The sequence below is a fragment of the Pyrus communis genome, chromosome 2 (genome assembly GCF_963583255.1).
Source record: "Pyrus communis chromosome 2, drPyrComm1.1, whole genome shotgun sequence".
NCBI lineage: Eukaryota > Viridiplantae > Streptophyta > Magnoliopsida > Rosales > Rosaceae > Pyrus > Pyrus communis.
This window is the reverse complement of record NC_084804.1, coordinates 28,642,477-28,662,322: the sequence shown is the minus strand read 5'-3', so window position 1 is coordinate 28,662,322 and position 19,846 is coordinate 28,642,477. Positions and strand designations below refer to the sequence as shown.

The window sequence follows — 19,846 nt, the reverse complement described above, 5'->3', positions numbered from 1 at the left end:
GCCTCTTTATTATGACAATTAGGCAGCCATGTACATTGCCTCCGATCTGGTGTTTCACGAAAGAACCAAGCACAACAAAGTGGATTGCCACTATGTGCGTGAACAAGTGCAGGCACAGGTTATTCAAACCCGTTATGTCAGAAGTATTGATCAACTTGCTGACCTATTTACCAAATCCTTACCCATGCATCAGTTTCAACGTCTCTTGGGCAAGCTTGGATCCATCAATTTGCTGGATCTAGCTTGAAGGGGAGTATTGAAATAGTGGTTATTAAGGCTACTATAGGTTCTAAGGTTTATCTCACTTTATCATTTTGTAAGTAGTCTTTTTCTCCTTGATTTAAGGAGATTAAGTCTTTTTCTTGTTGTCATCTCCTTGATTTAAGGAGATTAGTGTATGGTCTCTAGATTCCTTAATTTAAGGAGATTGAGGTATGTTGATGTAAGTCATCTAGACTAGCCTTTATGGGGGTTTCAAGGGGTTTTCCTGGATGTCTTCGTGCACTGCAAGTGCATTGAATCCTTCTCCTTAAATACCTCTTCCTCCTCTTTTGTAAGCTTATATTTTACTTTGCAATACAAGAAAGAACTACACTTAAAAGTCAATAATTACATAGAGAAGAATATTAAACAAAAAGAGGGGGAAATCATGAATAAAGCTCACATGAGCAAATACAAACTCAAAACATACATTGGAAAAAAGTCATCAAACTACAGTTCAGAAGATGGGACAAATAATGAAATAAGCTGAAGCCCCAATAACACAATTGGAGAAAAATCTCTTATTTTATCTACTTGTCTTGCTCTAAAGAATTTACTTCTTCAAAAGTATTGAGTTTAAAGTGTTACTCGTGAAATTTCTTTAGTATTACATAGTAAATTTGGATTTTCTCTAATTATTAGTTTGAAATGTTTTTCTCTAAATTGTGACTTTTTCGAGGAATTACATGTGATGAGCACTTATCCATATGTCTAGACATTTTCACACAATATATGTTCTACGTTTTTTTTTTTTTTTTTTGTACACATTTTAGAGGTTTGCATTTTTTAGCAAATAGTCTATTCTAAAAAAAAAAAAAAAGTGAAAACGAACAAGAGAGGATGGTAAAGTGTACATTCTCAACTATCTTCGCAAAACAATTAATTACATGTGAGGGATGGGACTGATAATAAAAAGTATGCACATATTACATTATTAGCATGACATGTTGTTGACTGTAAAAATTACGAAGTCCGGCGCATAGGCCGAGTAAGTATGACTTAACTTTTTCTTTTTTTTTTTTCTAGTGACAAGCTCATTGTCTTGCACAGGCCTATAACCTGGCTTTGATACCATGTTGAATTTTTCAGGCCAAAGAGTCATGGGCCCTACTCCAACAACTCTGATACTGTCCCCAACTTGGTAATTATCACATGCTCAATCCGTCAGGTGTAAGGTTGTATCACAAAAGGTCTCGGCATTAGTTAGAGTAGGTAATCATTTTTAAATTCATTCTTTTTTTTTCTTTCACCCACCGAAATGAGATAGCAACACCTACTTTAAGTCCAACAGCAATATCTCCAGAAGGTTTTTTTTTTTCTTTCAAACTTGGATCCAAAAATTTATCCGAGAAAGAAACTGGTGTCAAAATTTGGGCTGACAAATGCCTGTTAGTAGCCTTTTGCTTCTCATACACTGAAATAAGAGGTGAGATCAATAAAGGAATCTTCACTACAGGGAATTGTGATAACACCCATGGTATGATCATACCTGAATTCTTCTTCTACTCTACTTAAGAATGAAGGCTGGTTTTAAAGGAGATTTGAAAACTAAGTTATAGCAGGTTGATGAGTTGTATAAGCTCATCTCAATATAGAGTGAGTGTTCATTCATTTCTTTATATAGAATTACAAATGATGAGGTTGTTACACTTGAAAGATAAATACAAATATTTGAATCAGATACAAAAGTATTTGAAAGAGTTGTGTGGATAATGGATTATGTTGTTATATAACACTGAGGGTATTTGAGATGGAACCAATCTTTTCTGTTGCAGATTGCAGCGGGAAGATTTTGTTTAAATTGGTGGTGCTGATGTGGACTGATCTTTAGGGTTTGTAGGATTCTCTGAACTAGGCTTATAACGCCCCTGCAAGCTGACAGGACGTTGACAAACTGGAAGCTTGGAAATAAGATAATTGAAGCATACAAATGACAAACCCTTTGTTAAAAAATCTGCAATTTGGTCTGTTGTAGCAACATAACCAACTTCTATTTCCTTGCGAATAACCTTTTCCCTAATTTAGTGATAATCCACTTCAACATGACGCATGAGAGCTTGATAAATTGGATTGGAAACGACATCAATGGCACTGATATTGTCACACTAGTGACGAGGTGGTTGTCATGGTAGATGTAAGTCACATAATATATTTCGAAACCATGATAGATGAGCAGATCTGTAAGTAAGTTGACGATACTTTGCCTCGGTGCTGGATCTTAACACATCACGTTGCTTTTTCGAACTCCAGGAAATTAAATTATCTCCTAGAAATATGCAGTGACCTCTAGTGGATTAACGGTCATCAGGGTCCCCAACATAGCTAGCGTCAGCAGAGGCAGTTAGAGTAAGGGGACTAGGTTTGTAAATTAAGCCATGATCATAGTTGTCTTTCAAATACCTTAAGATGCATTTAACTGCAGCCCAATGTGCAGTAGTTGGGAAGTGCTTGAACTGGCACACTTGGTTGACAGCGTAGGCAATATCAGGGCATCTAAATAAAAGGTATTGAAGGGCTCCCACAACACTACCAAAGGAAGTCTCATCCAAGAGAGGCTCACCTTCGTATAAACTCAAACGTTGACCACTAGAAACTGGCGTTGAGATTGGCCTGGCATCATTCATATTAGGTTTCTTTAGAAGCTCCAAAATATACTTTGATTGAGTAAGTTACATTGTAGATTAAGTAATGTAATGGCCCAAGATCTTTCATTGCAAATTGAGTACCAAGCTATGTGATAAACTAAGACAACGGAGCACTATTTTTCCCTGTGATTAAGATGTCATCCACATAGATGAGGAGATAAATGATTGTTGAACCATCAAAATATGTGAAGAGAGACGAGTCAGCTTGTGAAGCAATGAATCCCAAGTCTTCGAATTTCTGAGAAAAACATTGAAACCAAGCATAGGGTGCTTGTTTCAAACCATATAGAGATCTTCACAGTGGACACGCATGTGAGGCAAACTGAGGATTAATGAACCCTGCAGGCTGTCTCATATAAACTTCCTCATTCAACGTCCCATGAAGGAAGGCATTTTGGAAATCAAGTTGTCAGATAGGCCACTAAAAATGAAGAGCAACAGAGAGAATGAGGCGAATTGTAGCATGAGTGACTACAGGATCGAAGGTTTCCCCAAAATCGATTCCCTCTTGCTGATGAAAGCCATTTGCAACGAGTCTCACTTTAAAACGCTCGATTGAACCATCAAATTTCTTTTTGATGAAATACACCCATTTATTAGGCAACACATTCATTGAAGGCTTATAGGGAACCAAAGTCCAAGTGCTAGTGCGCTGTAAAGCGTTGAATTTATCTGCCATTGCTTGGCGCCACTATAGAGACTTATTTGCCTGTGAGAAACAAGTTGGCTCAACCAAAGAATTAGTAACATTAGTGATGCAAGCATACCGAGGATTAGGTTTTCAAATGCCTTGTTAACCACGCATGAGCATACGATGAGTGGATGAAGCAGCATAAGAAGGGATGTTGGCACAGTTTCAATATTCACGGGAGTGGTGGTAGTGAGTGGTTGGGAATGAAAGTCTGGGGTAGATAGAGGTGGGGTAGGATGGGAGTCTGGAGTAGATAGAGTTAGGGTAGGAGTAGGAGAGGGTGTAGGGTGCAGTAGAGTGGGTAAGGTGGCTACGGTTTGTGGTTGAAAAGATTAGGAGGTCGAGGGTTAGGTTGTGGTTGTAGAAAATGGAAGGAATCAATATCTAAGACATTGTCCGATGCACTCGGGATTAACCTTGAGTAGCAAGTTCACATGAGCACGAAGGGTTAGACCAGTTTCAACAAGATGACGATGATTTCGTTCCACGAGACCGTTTTCCTCAGGATAATGTGGACAACTTATTCGGTGGTGAATGCCATGTTGAGTGAAAAGTTGTTTAAAAGATGAATTGACAAACTCTCCTCCACCATCAGATTGGAAAATTTTAATTTTGGTGTTGAACATGCTTTCTGCTAGCTTTTTAAAATTAACAAAGGTTTGGAAAACGTCAGACTTTAAGGGATAAAGCCATGCATATCGAGAGAAATTGTCCACAAAAACAACATAATACTTGTAACCATTAAATGAATAAGAAGGAGAAATTCATACATCCGAATGTATTAATTCCAAGGGAAAAGATGAAATTGAGGAAGACAGACATGATGAACAAAAGTCGTAGGTTCATTACCAGTTAATGGTAATTTATTTTGGGAAACTAAACTACGTAAAACAGAAAATGTGGGGTGACCTAGCCTAGAATGCCAAGTGGAATCCGACACTCTAACACCAACAAATGCAAAGACTCCATTGTTAACCACAAAAGAACTTGCAGGATAAGCATCTTCCCCATTTAAAGGTCCGGGACATGGTAGGTGTAACATCCCACATCGCCCAGGGGAGTGGATCTTGTAAGCCTTATATGTATATTCCCATCTCTACCTAGCATGAGGCCTTTTGGGAGCTCACTGGCTTCGGAGTTCATCAGAACTCTGAAGTTAAGCGAGTTTGCGCGAGAACAATCCCAGGATGGGTGACCCATTGGGAAGTTCTCATATGAGTTCCCAGAAACAAAACTATGAGGGCGTGGTCAAGGCCTAAAGCGGACAATATCGTGCTACGGTGGAGTCGAACCCAGGATGTGTTGGAGGCTCGGGTGGAGATGTGGCAATTTGGTATCAGAGCCAATCCCTAGCCTTTTTTTTTTTTTTTTTTTTTAAAAAAAAAAAAAACAAACAAACAAAAAATCAAAGCCCCATAGCCTATACTTAGTCCCAAAGCCAAAGAATATCATAGAAGGAAGATAGATTGGGGTGATGAAAAAGGCTTCCATACTAAGCCTCAAACTGACTTGTAGTCACTCTGAGTAGAGTAATTGGACTGAACCCGCCTTTCCCCTGCCTCTGCAGAACCTATAGGGAAGTCCAGAACAAGCTATCCAAGAATCAATCTTTTGAAAAAAAAAAAAAAAAAAATAATATATGGGTGCCTGGTGAATCCACATGATTCGGCCTCAGAACGCCCTTCGTGCCTAAAATTCAAGGGCTTTGATAGGGAAATGCACACACTTGTTGTCGTTTCAGATGCGGTCAAAAAGCGCGTAGAGACTACATATGAGGAAAATGCGAATAGAGATGCGGAAGTTCCTGTTGAAGTTGGAGGTGCAGGAGTAGTGAACATTACTCTTGCAGAAGGAAGAAATGCGGTAAAGAGGAGTCCCAGTCTGGGAGAAGGGGGCCCCAAATCCTGAAGAAAGCTAAAAAGCGTTGAGGCAAACGTACGGTTGGCTGCAGGTGGGTCCCTGAAACACAAAGCTGATGGCTCCATCGAGAGGGCTCGTATTGTGGCGAAAGGTTTCACACAAACCTATATAAAAAAAAGAAAAGAAAAAAAAAGAAGAGAAAGTCTTGTCCCGACCTGGGGTTGGCTTGAGAAGGAGAGTCTCGCCGGTTGTTAACAAAGCGGCATGCAAGGAAGCAAAGATGAACCGGCTTGGGGGGAATAAATAATATGAATTGAAGGGTGGGTCCTTAACACCAAACTACCTTCTCTTCTAATCCTGCTACGAAATATAGATTTTCAGGCGGTAAGGTTTTGAGCCAATCAAGTAAGCGAGTACCTGTATCTGTCCCTGCTGTCGCAGGTGATGAAGTATTGGGAGTAAGAAAGGTTATGGTCGTGTGCGGGCAAAAAAAGTATCATCAAAGCTTCCAATGTTGAGTTGTCACAAGTAGGTTTTTTATTCATAGCTAGACAGCCAAGATAGAATTCCTTCTCCTCGGTCAGACTCACCAGTATCCTTGGTTGGAAAAGGAATTGGATAAGGCTCACATTACTGCCACTTCACCAGAAGATCAAGGCCATGTCGAAACTGAAATACCAGAGGCACTTCCTCTTAGCCATTCACTAAAGTTTTTTCTTTAAAAAGAAAGGGGTGGTAGAGCAAGATTCGCGCATCCAGTTGTCCGGTCAAAAAGAAGAAGGTTAACAAGCGCAAAAACAATACTCAACAAAATGCTCAATCCACATCCGGAAAACAAAAAAAACGATAGTCTAAAGAAAGAAGAAAAAAAAAAAAAAAAGAGGCTTTCGGGCTCCTCTCGATCTTATTCGTAGTTGGGAAGGGGGAAGGAGTCTAAATCAATGGACATTAATGAACCATCATTGATGGACGTTGCACATGACATGATCAACTCGAGATTTAGTCCTGTCAAAGCTTGTCAGGATCAAAGACGTTGGGATTAGAAATTTTTTTTTTTTTTTCGAAAAAAAAAATAAAAAATATTCGGGGACTAGCCCGCTTTCCATATCCCACACCTGAAATGGAAAAAAAAAAAAGAATGATTTTGACTAATGAAAATGGCCGTAGAATGAGTTCTACCCTGGTTGAGAGCTCTTTTTTTTTTTTTTTTTTTTTTTTTTCTTTTCTCACCTTTCAATATATACTATTAGATTGTGTCCGACCACCCGATCGATGAAGACTCCCAAGATTCCCCACTGCTGCCCCCCGTGGGAGTCCGGCCCGTCTCTCAGTCCCAGTGTGGCTAATCATCCGAAAAGACCAGCTAAGCATCATTGGCTTGGTCAGCCTTTTTTTTTTTTTTTTTTTTTTTTTTTTTTTTTTTTTTTTTTTTTTTTTTTTTTTTTTGGAAGTGTGCCAATGAGGGCGTCGGGCCCCTAAGGAGGGGTGGATTGTAACATCCCACAACGCCCAGGGGATTGGATCTTGTAAGCATTATATGTATATTCCCATCTCTACCTAGCACGAGGCCTTTTGGGAGCTTACTGGCTTCGGAGTTCATCAAAACTTTGAAGTTAAGCGAGTTTGCGCGAGAGCAATCCTAGGATGGGTGACCCACTAGGAAGTTCTCGTGTGAGTTCCTAGAAACAAAACCGTGAGGGCGTGGTCGGGGCCCAAAGCGGACAATATCGTGCTACGATGGAGTCAAGCCCGGGATGTGGTGGGGGCCCGGGTCGAGATGTGACAGCAGGAATTAGGATATAAGGTTAGTGAACAATGGTTATCTTTGGTAAATTGATTTATGGAAATAACATTAGTAGAAGCATTAGGACAGTGAAGGGTGTTGGGGAGAGTAAATGAGTGATTTGGCGTGTGAATAAAAGAAGTGGCAACATGAGAAATCTGCAAACCTGAACCATCAACCACACCATTGACATTGTCGGTACCAGTGTAGGGATGAGGATTCGAAACTTTATTCAAATCATTTGTGATATGTGCATTTGCTCCAGAATCAAAGAGCCAGTTTTGAATGCCAGAGGGAGAAGCAGCAGGAGGAGGTGCAACAGCAGCATAAGCTTGGAGACATGGAGCAGGGACACGTCATTCATAGGCCATGTTCAGTCGATTGAAACAATCAATTGCAGAATGTCCATGATGATGACATATTTGGCACTGGATGCAACCGCCATTTTGGGGTGGAGAAGGATGAACGCCGAGAACACCATCATGAGCGGGTCGGGGTTGAGGAGCATGTTGTCCTTGGCCTTGAGGATAAGGAACAAACTGACCACGACCATCATTAAAGCGACCATGACTACCCTAGGAGCACCACGACCATGGTAAGGTCTTGAACGTCCTCCTCTACTTGCAAGGGCAGTGGGCACATTTTCAAACACTGTATGAAGCTTTTGATGTCTTTCTATGCCGAGAAGAAGAGCCTCTAAGGCACTGTAAGTGATGGCCTCATCCCGTGCTTGTGTAGAAGCAACAATACTCTCATAAGCAGGCCCAACATTATTTAAAATAATGGCAACGAGATTAGAATCAGAGACAGGGAGAACAGGAGAGGGAGAGAGTTGGTACGGTCCAACTTTATAGTCAGAAAGTTGGAAGCATTGGGAAGAGAGGGAATAGAGATAGGGTTTGAGGAACTGGAACTGGACGCCATGGGAAGAAAAAAAATGAAGCTTTTGGTCGTTAGATTGTCAACTCTGAGATACCATAAAGGTGATTTGAAAACTAAGTTATAGCAGGTTGATGAGTTGTATAAGCTCAGCTCAATATAGAGTGAATGTTCATTCATTTCTTTATATAGAATTACAAATGATGAGGTTGTTACACTTGAAAGATAAATACAAATATTTGAATCAGATACAAAAGTATTTGAAAGATGATTGGGGATAAGCCACCAGGATGGACCCATTGTTCAAAATTTCTTAATGAGAAAACCAACAATAGAAATTTCAATTGACTAAGCTTGTGGAAAAGAATTATGTCAAAAGATTGGGAGTTGTGAATTAGATGAATTGTGTTGCTTCCAATTGCTCCTGACTGTTATCATATGTATGTATAAATCATAACTGTTTGTATAGATACATGGGCATCTCAAAAGCCATCTGTTATTAAAAAAAATAAAATAAAAATGATTGGGGATAAGCCACCAGGATGGACCCAATGAAGAGACATCAGCTCAAGCAAAATCACATGGACTTGTCAATATAAATACTTAGGTATCAGATATTATTCCTTTTGGAAGGATGAATATAAGCCTAAAAGAAAACAAGGCATTTTCTTCTGCAGGTGGCTAATTAAACATACAAGTTTTCGAAGTCACTTGCTAATAATTTGCTTCTTGTTTTTCATGTTCAAACCCAGAAAAAGGGTCTATGTGTCGGACAATATCTCAAGTAGTTGGTGTGAGTGGTCATGAATCAATTTAGCATTTGATCAAAGTTCACATGCCTCTGTCTTCCGATTCATCACCATGACTCCTTGGTAGGGATTAAGACTTCATATTTGCCTACCAATCCAAAATAAATGTTGGAAAGAGAAATAGTTAATTTGATCCACAGATTTTGCTTAAAGGGCCGTTAAGCATGGGAAGACAAAACCATGTGATCCCTCATGAGCTCCTGTTCCCTTCTATACCCCATCTGGATTGTCTTCACCACATATTTTCTTCAATAGAGGATATTGTACAAGACTCTTCAACTATATATACCTATGAACTCATTGGTTAATGACCACCAAATTAAGTCTACAACATCTCAAGTCTAATTTTCCTTGTTTCACAAGTTCATCGACATCTTCTTCAAGTTTTTATAAACTTGATTACCAGTCTTTCCTCTCAAGATAACAATGGGGTTCCGTCTTCCATCTGTAATTCCTGCTAAGAAACTTCTTCGACGGTCTTTTTCAAATTCAAGTCAAGAAGTTTCGAATAATTTAGCAGATGTCCCAAAAGGTTATTTTCCAGTTTATGTTGGCAAGAGTGAGAAGCAGCGGTTTGTTGTTCCTATATCCATCCTCAACCAGCCTTCATTTCAAGACTTGCTAAGTGAGGCTGAAGAAGAATTCGGATATGATCACCCAATGGGCGGTGTAACGATTCCCTGCGGACAAGATACATTCCTTGTTCTCATTTCCCGCTTGAGTGCCTTGTGAGACTGGATGCATAATGGAGAACAATTACATGAACTCTGTGATTGTTACAATTTTGTACATTGGAAAAGTTCCACATCTTGTACATTTTCTTTTGATCCAGGAGGAAGAATTATTGTCCCCCTGGGATCAGATTATGTAAATGTAGACTGTAGCAATATTCATGTGTTCTTTACAATAAAGAATTATTGTCCCCCTGGAATCGGATTATGTAAATGGATTATTATCTTCTACAGATTCTTAATTGAGTTTCCATTTGGATCACTTTCAATAGCTATTAGTATACTAATGAGCTAGATAGTATTCAAAACTTTCAGTAGGAGTAATCTCCTTCATATCTAATTGCGACTTTAATTTGATTGAACATGGGAATTTCCTATGACATATAGAAATGTAATGAACTTTTATAAAAAGCATTGTTTCGAGCGCAGTCCTAAATCCTTTCCCCTAACCATTGGGTCTAGCCCGTTAGCAGGTTTAAAGACAATAATGGCTTAACTGAGTATACAAGAACTCATTTACAACCTCGTTAGCCCTTCATTTGGAAATCCATATATTAGGACAGTATACAAGAATTAGTAGCAACGGATGAATTCTCTGACTTGATTCATCGATGCTTGTCATGCAGGATTAAACATGGATTGGTAGTTAGTACTAGTATTCATTTGATGAGATCAAAGGATTGTTACTTGTATATATTTTAAGTTGTTCCCTGTGGTGATTAGTGACATTTCACGGCCAGTTCAACAAAAAATCGTGTAAATGACCAAGGAAAGAAGGAAAATATATAGTACATTCTCAACTATCTTTGCAGAACAAGTAACAAGTGCAAATGTTTGATATTTTTCAAGTTCATATTACATGCTTGTCGTGATGTCAATAAATCTATGTCTGTTTGGCTGACCGTTTTATCCTCAACTCTCAAGCGGTTTGAAATTGTAGCCCGTGAGTTTATCAAAAGCCTCTTCCATCAGAAGATATATACTACAAGAAAAAGGCCCTTTTGTGACCTTTTTTTTTGCGACATATAACATGGCCGTCGCAAATAAAAGAAAATTTGAGCGCTAAATTTTATCTCAAAAGTACGCCCGACTCTTGTATAAGTAACGTCGCAAATAATGTTGTAAATAACAAATATAAGTGACACTGAGTATAGTTTGCGACACTCTAAACGACAAAATAAAATTTAGCACCTAAATTTTTTAATTTTTCAATTAGGCGCTTTATTTTTAGATGAAAACAATCCCCTTCATTTTTCATTCTCTTGAATCATCCTTCTCTTCCTGCACCTTTTCCACTTGGAGGAGGAATCTCTCCCCTCCTATTCTCTCTTCCCTTCCCTCCCCTCAAACCCCTCCTATTTGAATGGTCACGATTAAGCCACGTCGACATCTTATATTGATTTTTTTTATATAGAGATAATAAGACAAAAAGCAATGTGTGAGAGGAAGAGAGGGAAGGAGATGGGAATAGGAGATGAGAGAATCCTACTCCTTTCCACTTTCCTAAAAATAAGAGGCCTAATCTATCAAATCAGAGATTTTGGGGAATCATTGGAAACTTTGGAGCAAAATTGGAGATCCCGGAGCACAATCGGAGATTTTGTAAGACACTACAACCAGAGGTGGATTGTCTGCCCTCCCATTTCCATACTCTCCCCATGCTCTCCTGTTCACTCGACGCATTTCTGAGGGGTGCGGCTTCGCCAGGCTCGTATACTGGGGAGGGGTCTCAAGGAGAAGGTCATCGCTTTGTGTCATAAAGTTGCGAAATTGGGAGATCATGCTGGGCAGTGGAATTTGAGAATTTTCTATTTGCAAGGTATTAATTTTACCAATTATCTTCTATTTTAGTATTTAAATTATGAAAATATGTGATAGAATTTGATTATTATGGAACTGAAATTTGCTAGTATAAATCTGTTTGCGATTGTACTTGTTTCAATCAGTGCATTAGTTCGATTATACTGAGAAAACTAGTTGTCCTTAAGTTGGATAGAACGGCAAAATAGGGTCAATGTTAGTGTACTGCTGTTTGGGATTAGGAAAATTGATTTTGAACTGTTAGAACATTTGGACCAGAAAGAAGTTCCGGGGAAATTGAATTCTTCATTGTGAAAATATGATTAATTTTTGGTCCCAGAATTAGATGAAATGTGTAATATCAACTAGGTTTCCAATTCATTCAGGGTATGGTGGAGAGTTTGGTTAATCACTCTGCTTTGAGAATGTCCTTGTGTAGGTAAACACTATTATTTGTGAGCATGGCTCTGTATAGTACCGTCCAAGGTCCCAACGATAAATTATATTCAAAACATATGAATATTCTTATATTTGGATATGTTTTTTTTTTCTTGTGTTGTGGTGATGGTATTGAAAGTTGAGCTCTCAAATCATTACCTTCGAGCATGAGGGAAACTGGAGTAAGGCCCTCGAGTACTATGGATTTTGGTTCCAGAAGTTTGTCAGTGGAAGAGACTCAATCAACATATCGTTTATCCACACCCACATTGGAAAATGCAATGAGGCAGAGGAAACCATATAAAGGTTTGATTGGGTCATTGCAGCAAACTGGTTGTATGCATGTTCTGGATTTGTATTGCCAAGGATTGCCAAGGATTTATATGCAATGGATATGTTTGACATTCTAGTTAGCCATTTTTCTTGCTAGTTTAATTCTACAAGTACCAGTTTTCCTGATATATCTGATATACTATTTGCAATAGGAATGTCCCATATAAGTGAAGAAATCGTAATATGTCATGCCCCGGCCCCAAAATATTTATTTTCGGGAAATAGTTCCAATGATAGGCTCAATTCAATTCTCTTGTTTGATTTATTAAACGTTCACACAATTTATAACTACAATTTAAATATACAAAACATAAGATTTCCTTTTATAATAAAATTCCAAACTCCTTACTTAGTTTAATTTCTCAATTGTCTCGTTTATTTAATCTCACTTATTGTATGGCTGCATCTAACGTCGTGTTAGACTGCCTACGTACCCTAAACAGGGATCAAGCCATTCATAGTTCACATATACAAAAATTCAAACCAAATCCAAATATATTCATTTAATCCAACATATACCACAATCGTATTAATATTCAAAACACAGTAGTTAGGTCTCAAAAGTATAATTAGAATAACGAAATTCGCCTAAAAACACAATGTCGGCTCCCTGGCCTTGCACCGCCGCTCTCGCCGCCGTGGGTTGCAGTTGGCTGCCACAGCTTGTCGAAAAATTCAACTATTTCTAAAAATTACCAAATTTTACAAGTAAATAGATCTCAGTGAGGGACAATTTTAATACCTGTGGCCAAGTCCAATTTGGCCGGGAAACACCTGAAAACTACCTTGAACCGCTGGAAACCCTTGAATTTGGGTGTGTTCAATTTGACCTCAAACGAACCCTGACACCCCCAAACTTGTTTGGGCTTTGTTTATGAGCTCAAGAGGGTACTAAAGGTGGTGGTGATTGAGCAAAAACGTTTCAGATTTGGTGGATCTCCACCTAAGGCCGAGGCACCCACCCTGGGTATTTTCCTCAAAATTGAACCCCCCTTCGTCGGTTTAAGTGTGAAAATGGAAGAGGGATCGATTGGTCTTGGAGTGAAGGTCATTTTGGCACCATTGCCGTCATCAACGGTGGTCAGAAATGGAAAATTTGGCTTGGTCGGGTCGGTGGGCCGAGGGAGGGTCTGATTCTCCCTTTCTTTTCTCCCTCCTTTCTTTCCTGCCTCATTGGCCGGTTCTCCCCTCCTTTTCTACCTTTTCTCTTCTCTCCTTCTCATCCTAGCCGTCCATTTCTTTCTTCCCTTTTCTTTTCCTTTCATCCCAGCCACATACGTGGCATATCACATGGCTCTAGATTTTCTGGAGATTTCCAAAGAAGTTTAAAATTACCAATTTATCCCCGGCTTTAAATGTTAATAACTTATTCGTTATAACTCTGTTTCACGAACGGTTTGTGCCCACACGTTCATGAGATCGAGCTCTATTCAAAAATACTTCGTACATTATAATAATTTCCGGAATTAAAACTTTAAAATTTCCCAATTTCTATTTTCATAACCATAAATCGATTTATTTTTTTGATCTTCTCCGCATATTCATAATTATGAATAGATAATTCACATATTTAAATTTTCAGGGTATTACATTCTCCCCCCGTTAAAATAAATCTCGTCCCTGAGATTTCAACCTTCAAGTTACGAGAAGGAACTAGCACCATTTCCACCATTTCCTTTATGGTCAATAAAATTATAACATCTGTCTACGATTTTATTCAAGTTAGAAATAAATAATCAATGAAGAATTCATCGTGATTCTCACACATTTTCTCAGTTTTCCAACCACATTACTTGATAAGTAAAAATACCATAACTTCTAGCCACATACATGGACAGAATAAATATTGTAAATTCTAGCTGGAATCGTCAGTGGCTAAGTAAACATCACAATGTCAAGCTCAACCACTACAATTTACAAATCCATTAACAAAAATTCCAACCAAAATCATTTGAATTTCAACCCTCATTACTCACCACTACATTAAAATAAAGATCCGCAATTTCCGTTAGAATGAAATCAAAATCTAATTCCTTGATTTCCTTCATTTTCGCCATTTACTTAATTACACGTAGCAAAATTAAAAACTTTATCTTTTCTTTCTTCTCCTCTCTGTTGATTAATGAACGGGCATGGATACCAAATATATATATGTTCTTGAACTCTTTCTAGAAGAGCTTCCCACACATGAGCATGAACCGGACAGGGATCTCCAAAAGCTATTCAAGGACTACTAAACGCCCTAATTATAAAGAAACCAATACTTGAAATTAACATGCATCAACCAATCAAGGCACGGGTTGAACTTGAGAATATGTTCATCTATTGCATTTGAACTTAGGGCATTCGGGATTACACACACAATTAAAAGATTGTTATTAGAGTGACATAATATATGTTAGTGTTTAAGTATCTTAGAAAATGTTGTGTTTCCTCTTGTAAAAATTCAATTGTTTGAGGGCACTTAAAGAGGGAGATTACAATGAATTACATGGAAAGCTGAAATATTCAAAGCAGGTGATATGAGTGTCAACTTTGTCTCCCCTAAAAGTTGGACATGTATAATTTTACTTATGATGTGTGTTCATATGTTTCAGGAGCTTCGCAATCTGTTTCTAGCGTTGTGTGTTCATATGTGTCAGGAGCTTCGCAATCTATTTCTAGTGATGTGTGTTCATATGCGTCAGAAGCTTCGCAATATGTTTCAAAAATGTCACTTGTTGCGGGTTCTAGATAAAGACTACATGATACCGTTGGTGTATAATACTATAATTGATATGGCCATTCAACTAACTTTAAGTACAAGTGCAATGTTGATTTCATACTTTTGTTGGTACTTCTATATGATAATACATTGTATTATAATTTACCTAATTTATAATAATAATTCGTATGTAGTGCCCATACTTTTGTTCATTATTAATAACAATTCGTATGTAGTTTATAGAAATTTACATAATTTATTTTAATTTGGAACCTATAGTAAATTTCACATAAAATAATTTTAGTGAAATTGTTAAAATAATGTCATTGCGGCGTCCCATTTGACGTCCAATTTTTTTTTAAACCTGAGGCCACTTATTTGCGACGCGTAGGTAGCTGTCACAAGCCCATAGTAAATAGTACTTGCAACGTGCTCAAAGCGTCGCATATAATAGACCAAACATTTACGACACCACTTTGTTGAGAAGTGTTATTGGCTGTCGCAAGTCCGTCGTAAAAGGGCTACTGTGATGTTTTTAGATGCTTTCACAATGCTTTTTGACCGTCCCAAAAGACCATTTTTTTATAGCGACATTTGGAACCCAATATTATCAGAGTAGACAACCTTATTTCTTTTGCAAGTATTTTAGGCGTTTTTAACCCTTTTTGCATGTGTGGTAAAAATCCTATCAAGTTGGTATGAGTGGTCGTGAATCAATTGAGTTAATACAGGTATGACACATTAGCATTTGATCAAAGTTCCTCTGTCTTCCGATTCAACACCATGACTCCTTGGTAGGGATTGAGACTTCATATTTGCCTAACAATAAAAAAATAAAGGGAGACTTTGAATGCGATCCTTAATTATGGATATTTTTTTATTGAAACCTTGTTATTTTTTTAATTTTTGATCGAGGTCCCTGAAATTAATGTGATAATTTATTTCTATGTACGTTACTATATTTTTTAAATTAAAAATTAGAAATTTTAGTTGTTTATATAAATGAGATTTTAAATAAAAAACCATAATTTGTGGGATTAAAAATATTAAAATATAAATATACTATTGTGTGTGTGTGTGTGTAAACATGAGAATATTCTTCAAAATCACAAAATAAAAAATAGAAATAAATAAAAAATAAAAAAATAAAGATATTAAGCTTCATAACATTAGTAAATTTCTTCGATTAAACTTGACATAGACACATTTTAAAATCAAAGAAAAAAGAATATACCCATATAAGTTTAAAAATGGATTAGAAAAAAATTGAATAGATTTTATATATATAAAAAGGGGGCACATTTTACATATAACAAATTGGTATATTTAAGAATGAGTACATTTTAAGATTAAAAAGTTTTACATGAATGGGTACATATAATTAGCATGGGTACATTTAGTAAAATAAAAAGTACAAATAAAAAATATATATGGGTACAAATACAAATAAACTTTAAAAAATATGGGTACGAAAAGAAATTAATATATGGATACAAATTAAAACTTAAAAGAAAATTGGTACAAGTTAAAAAAGAATTACAAATTAAAAATGGGTACAAACTAAAACTAAAAATATATGATAAAAAATTTAGTCATAAATATACTAATTGTAACATTTTTAACATTAAATGAATATATTTAGAAATAAAAAAATATTTTATTATTGAAATAATTAATGATGTTATTAATACCCAAGCTGGAGCCTGTTTGGCTTCCAACATCTAGCGGGTGTTATTCCTTGTGTCTCTTTCACCTCATGTTTTTTTACATGCATAGAACATTGACTTCACATGAATGATTAACTTACGCAGGGCAAGGACAGTGCATGTTAGAAGGATTTAGGGATCAGAACTAATGTAGAATTGGTTGCTGTTTCATCTTTGGTTTATGACAGGTAGGAAAAAGCAACCATGTTTTCTATAGTGCAGTTGCCCTGAAATGTTGTAATCCCTGCTGAGAGCTTAGATATGAAAGAATTGATGCCCCAAAGGTCGTTTGTAGTGCACCTGCTGGAGGATCTTGTATCGAGAAAGGCAACGAAAGATTTGTGATACTATTTAGTTCTCACAACTCTGGAGAGCGTAGGAGAGGGTAAAGTTGTCACATCCCGGCCCGGGGGAACCACTTTCCGGGCCCGCTCCACCACCGTAGCACGATATTGTCCGCTTTGGGACCCAACCACACCCTCACGGTTTTGTTTTTGGGAACTCACACGAGAACTTCCCGATGGGTCACCCATCCTGGGAATGCTCTCGCGTGCTACTTGCTTAACTTCGGAGCTCCTATGGAACCCGAAGCCAGTAAGCTTCCAAAAGGCCTCTTGCTAGGTAAGGATGGGAATATACATATAAGGATCACTCCCCTGGGCGATGTGGGATGTCACAATCCACCCCCCTTAGAGGCCCGACGTCTTCGTCGGCACACCACGGCCAGGGTTAGGCTCTGATACCAAATTGTCACATCCCGACCTGGGGGGACCACTTCCCGGGCCCGTTCCACCACCGTAGCACGATATTGTCTGCTTTGGGTCCCAACCACGCCCTCACGGTTTTGTTTTTGAGAACTCACACGAGAACTTCCCGATGGGTCACCCATCCTGGGAGTGACCTCACGCGCTACTCGCTTAACTTCGGAGTTCCTATGGAACCCGAAGCCAGTGAGCTCCCAAAAAGCCTCGTGCTAGGTAAGGATAGGAATATACATATAAGGATCACTCCCCTTGACGATGTGGGATGTCACAAAAGTGAGGCAGCACACTGGGACGTGTTGTTTCCAGTTGTTTTAGCGCCATCACCTTCAAGTTTTCTGGGGACAGATTGCAGAGGGGGTTGTTCACAAGTTGTTAAGCATGGAGTTTTTGAGTTTTATTTTTTATTTTTTAAATCTAGCGGCGAATATAATTAAAGGCCAAAAGGCCAAGAAGTAAAAAGACTGATTATACATGGGAATGATCCTCCTCAAACACAAGGTCATAAACACTGCCTGGGCGTTTTTCAAACCAATTACAACGAGAGTTAGAATAAGAATCAGTCGAAGTAAGTGCGGCACTACTCGAGTCAGGCGATGTGTGACTTCGTTTGCAGCGGATATGTGCGACTTCTTTGATTGAAAATGAAGTCAATGGCCCATCGGTAATGCGTCCGGGTAATTTTGGGGCATTTTTACTTACAAGGAATGTAAATTGGAATCATTTTGATTATGAGTTTTCTTTCTAAATTTCCCATGCATTTACTAAGACGTAAAGAATCGAAAAAACTTTAGCTAAGGAAAATTTTAAGGCCTTTCATATTTTGACTATGAGTTTTCTTTCTAAATTCCATTTCTTTACTTTTCCTATTTCTAAGGCCTTTCATACCTTCCTATTTTCATTTCTGTTAAGTAACATGCTTGGATCATAGAAAATGTAAACAAGGAAATTTTTTGAGTAATGACGTGAAGACATATGGTATAAATCATTAAAATCGATATCTATTTTATTGGTCAATATTTCATAAGAATGCAATAATGATTTACAAATAAAATCTGAGTCTTCAGGCCAAGAATAAAAGAATAAATGTAGAATGAAATCAAGAAAACGACCAACATGGGAAAAATTTGACAACTGCTGCTCTGAATCTCTCATAGAAAGTAGATCAAATCTCTTATAGGAGATTGACCACTTCAATTGTCCTTGACGCGCAGGTGATCCAAGCAAGGCACCATGTAGGCAGCGGGGCTTGCCTGAAGTTCCATGAATTTCTCATATGTCATTCCAATGTACTTTGCTGTTTCACCTTCCTTTTCTAGCAACTCCGGGATCGGTAGAGTGGGCGTGTCCAGTGCCGGTCCATGTGGTACGGCGATCGATATCCTCGTTGCTGTGTTGTTCACAGTTGCTCGATGCCATATGCTCTTGTACTTGTCGTTTGTCAGAATCTGCATTTGATCACCAACGTTAACAATAAAAGAGCCTGGAGCGGAATTCACGGAGACCCACTTATCATTGTGCTTGACTTCAAGGCCACACATATCATTCTGAATCAACAGCGTCACTAGTCCGTGATCGGTATGAGGAGGAATACCGATTGCCAGGTCGGGCTGCGGGCAAGCTGGGTAGTAATTCGCTGCCAGAATTTGCAAGCCGCGATCCCAATTCATGGCCTTAGCAATGTAATCGGCCTCCAATCCCAAGCTCTCTGATATTCCACTCAATATTTCGGTTGCCACTGCTCGGGTTCTTTTGCTGAACTCCAATGAAACCTCACCATATCCAGCCGGTTTGTAGAGTGAGTTGAACTCGGGGTGTGCGATGACCTTCAGATAATCCCTCCAGAGGCGAACTTTGTCGATTGCGACATTGAAGCTGGTGCCGCACTTGATTGGGTCCAGCAGGTTCCTTGTTTGGAACTCCTTCTTCTCCTCCTCCGGCAGCTCAAAAAATCTTTGGCACGCATCGACCATAGCTTCCATCAAGCTCTCTGGTACACCGTGGTTGATCACCTAAAAGACATCATGCGTATGAAAATAATTAATTCATGTTTCATTATTATTAGCATTCTTCAATTAATTTGCCACATGTTCAAGCATATATTAATAACTAGTAAGTGTATATTACAAAAGTCAAATATTGAGTTTGTATCGTAGAATGACAAACTGTGAGTGTGAATACCTGAAAGAAGCCCCATTCTTGGCAAGCTCTGCCTAGCTTCTGGATCATTTGTGCCCGTTGATCAGGGTAGGCAGAGGTGAGAAGAGCAAAATCAATGATGGGGATTGAATGTTCTGGGTCGTTTGCATCTCCCATGTCGTTGGGATTTTTGGTGTAGGTGTACTCGGAAGGTACAGAAGTGAGAGCAGCTGAGTCAGATAGGGTTTTGATGCTTGCTACATTGGATTCATTACCAATTGATGCCTCCATTGAAGTCATTGAAGG

The 19,846-nt window shown here is 38.4% G+C and overlaps 2 protein-coding genes across 2 annotated transcripts; one reads left to right on the top strand and one right to left on the bottom strand.

The window, feature by feature from the left end:
* The first annotated feature begins 9,236 nt into the window (after window positions 1-9,236).
* LOC137726793 (auxin-induced protein 15A-like) lies at window positions 9,237-9,888 on the top strand. Its single transcript, XM_068465753.1, has one exon. The coding sequence runs from the start codon at window positions 9,355-9,357 to the stop codon at window positions 9,658-9,660; it is 306 nt and encodes a 101-aa protein (XP_068321854.1). The 5' UTR covers window positions 9,237-9,354; the 3' UTR covers window positions 9,661-9,888.
* Window positions 9,889-18,594: 8,706 nt separating this feature from the next.
* LOC137723323 (2-oxoglutarate-dependent dioxygenase 19-like) lies at window positions 18,595-19,846 on the bottom strand. The gene is made up of 2 exons (XM_068462490.1): window positions 19,583-19,846; window positions 18,595-19,413 (listed from the first exon to the last, which is right to left on the bottom strand). The coding sequence occupies exons 1-2, from the start codon at window positions 19,838-19,840 to the stop codon at window positions 18,595-18,597; spliced, it is 1,077 nt and encodes a 358-aa protein (XP_068318591.1). The 5' UTR covers window positions 19,841-19,846.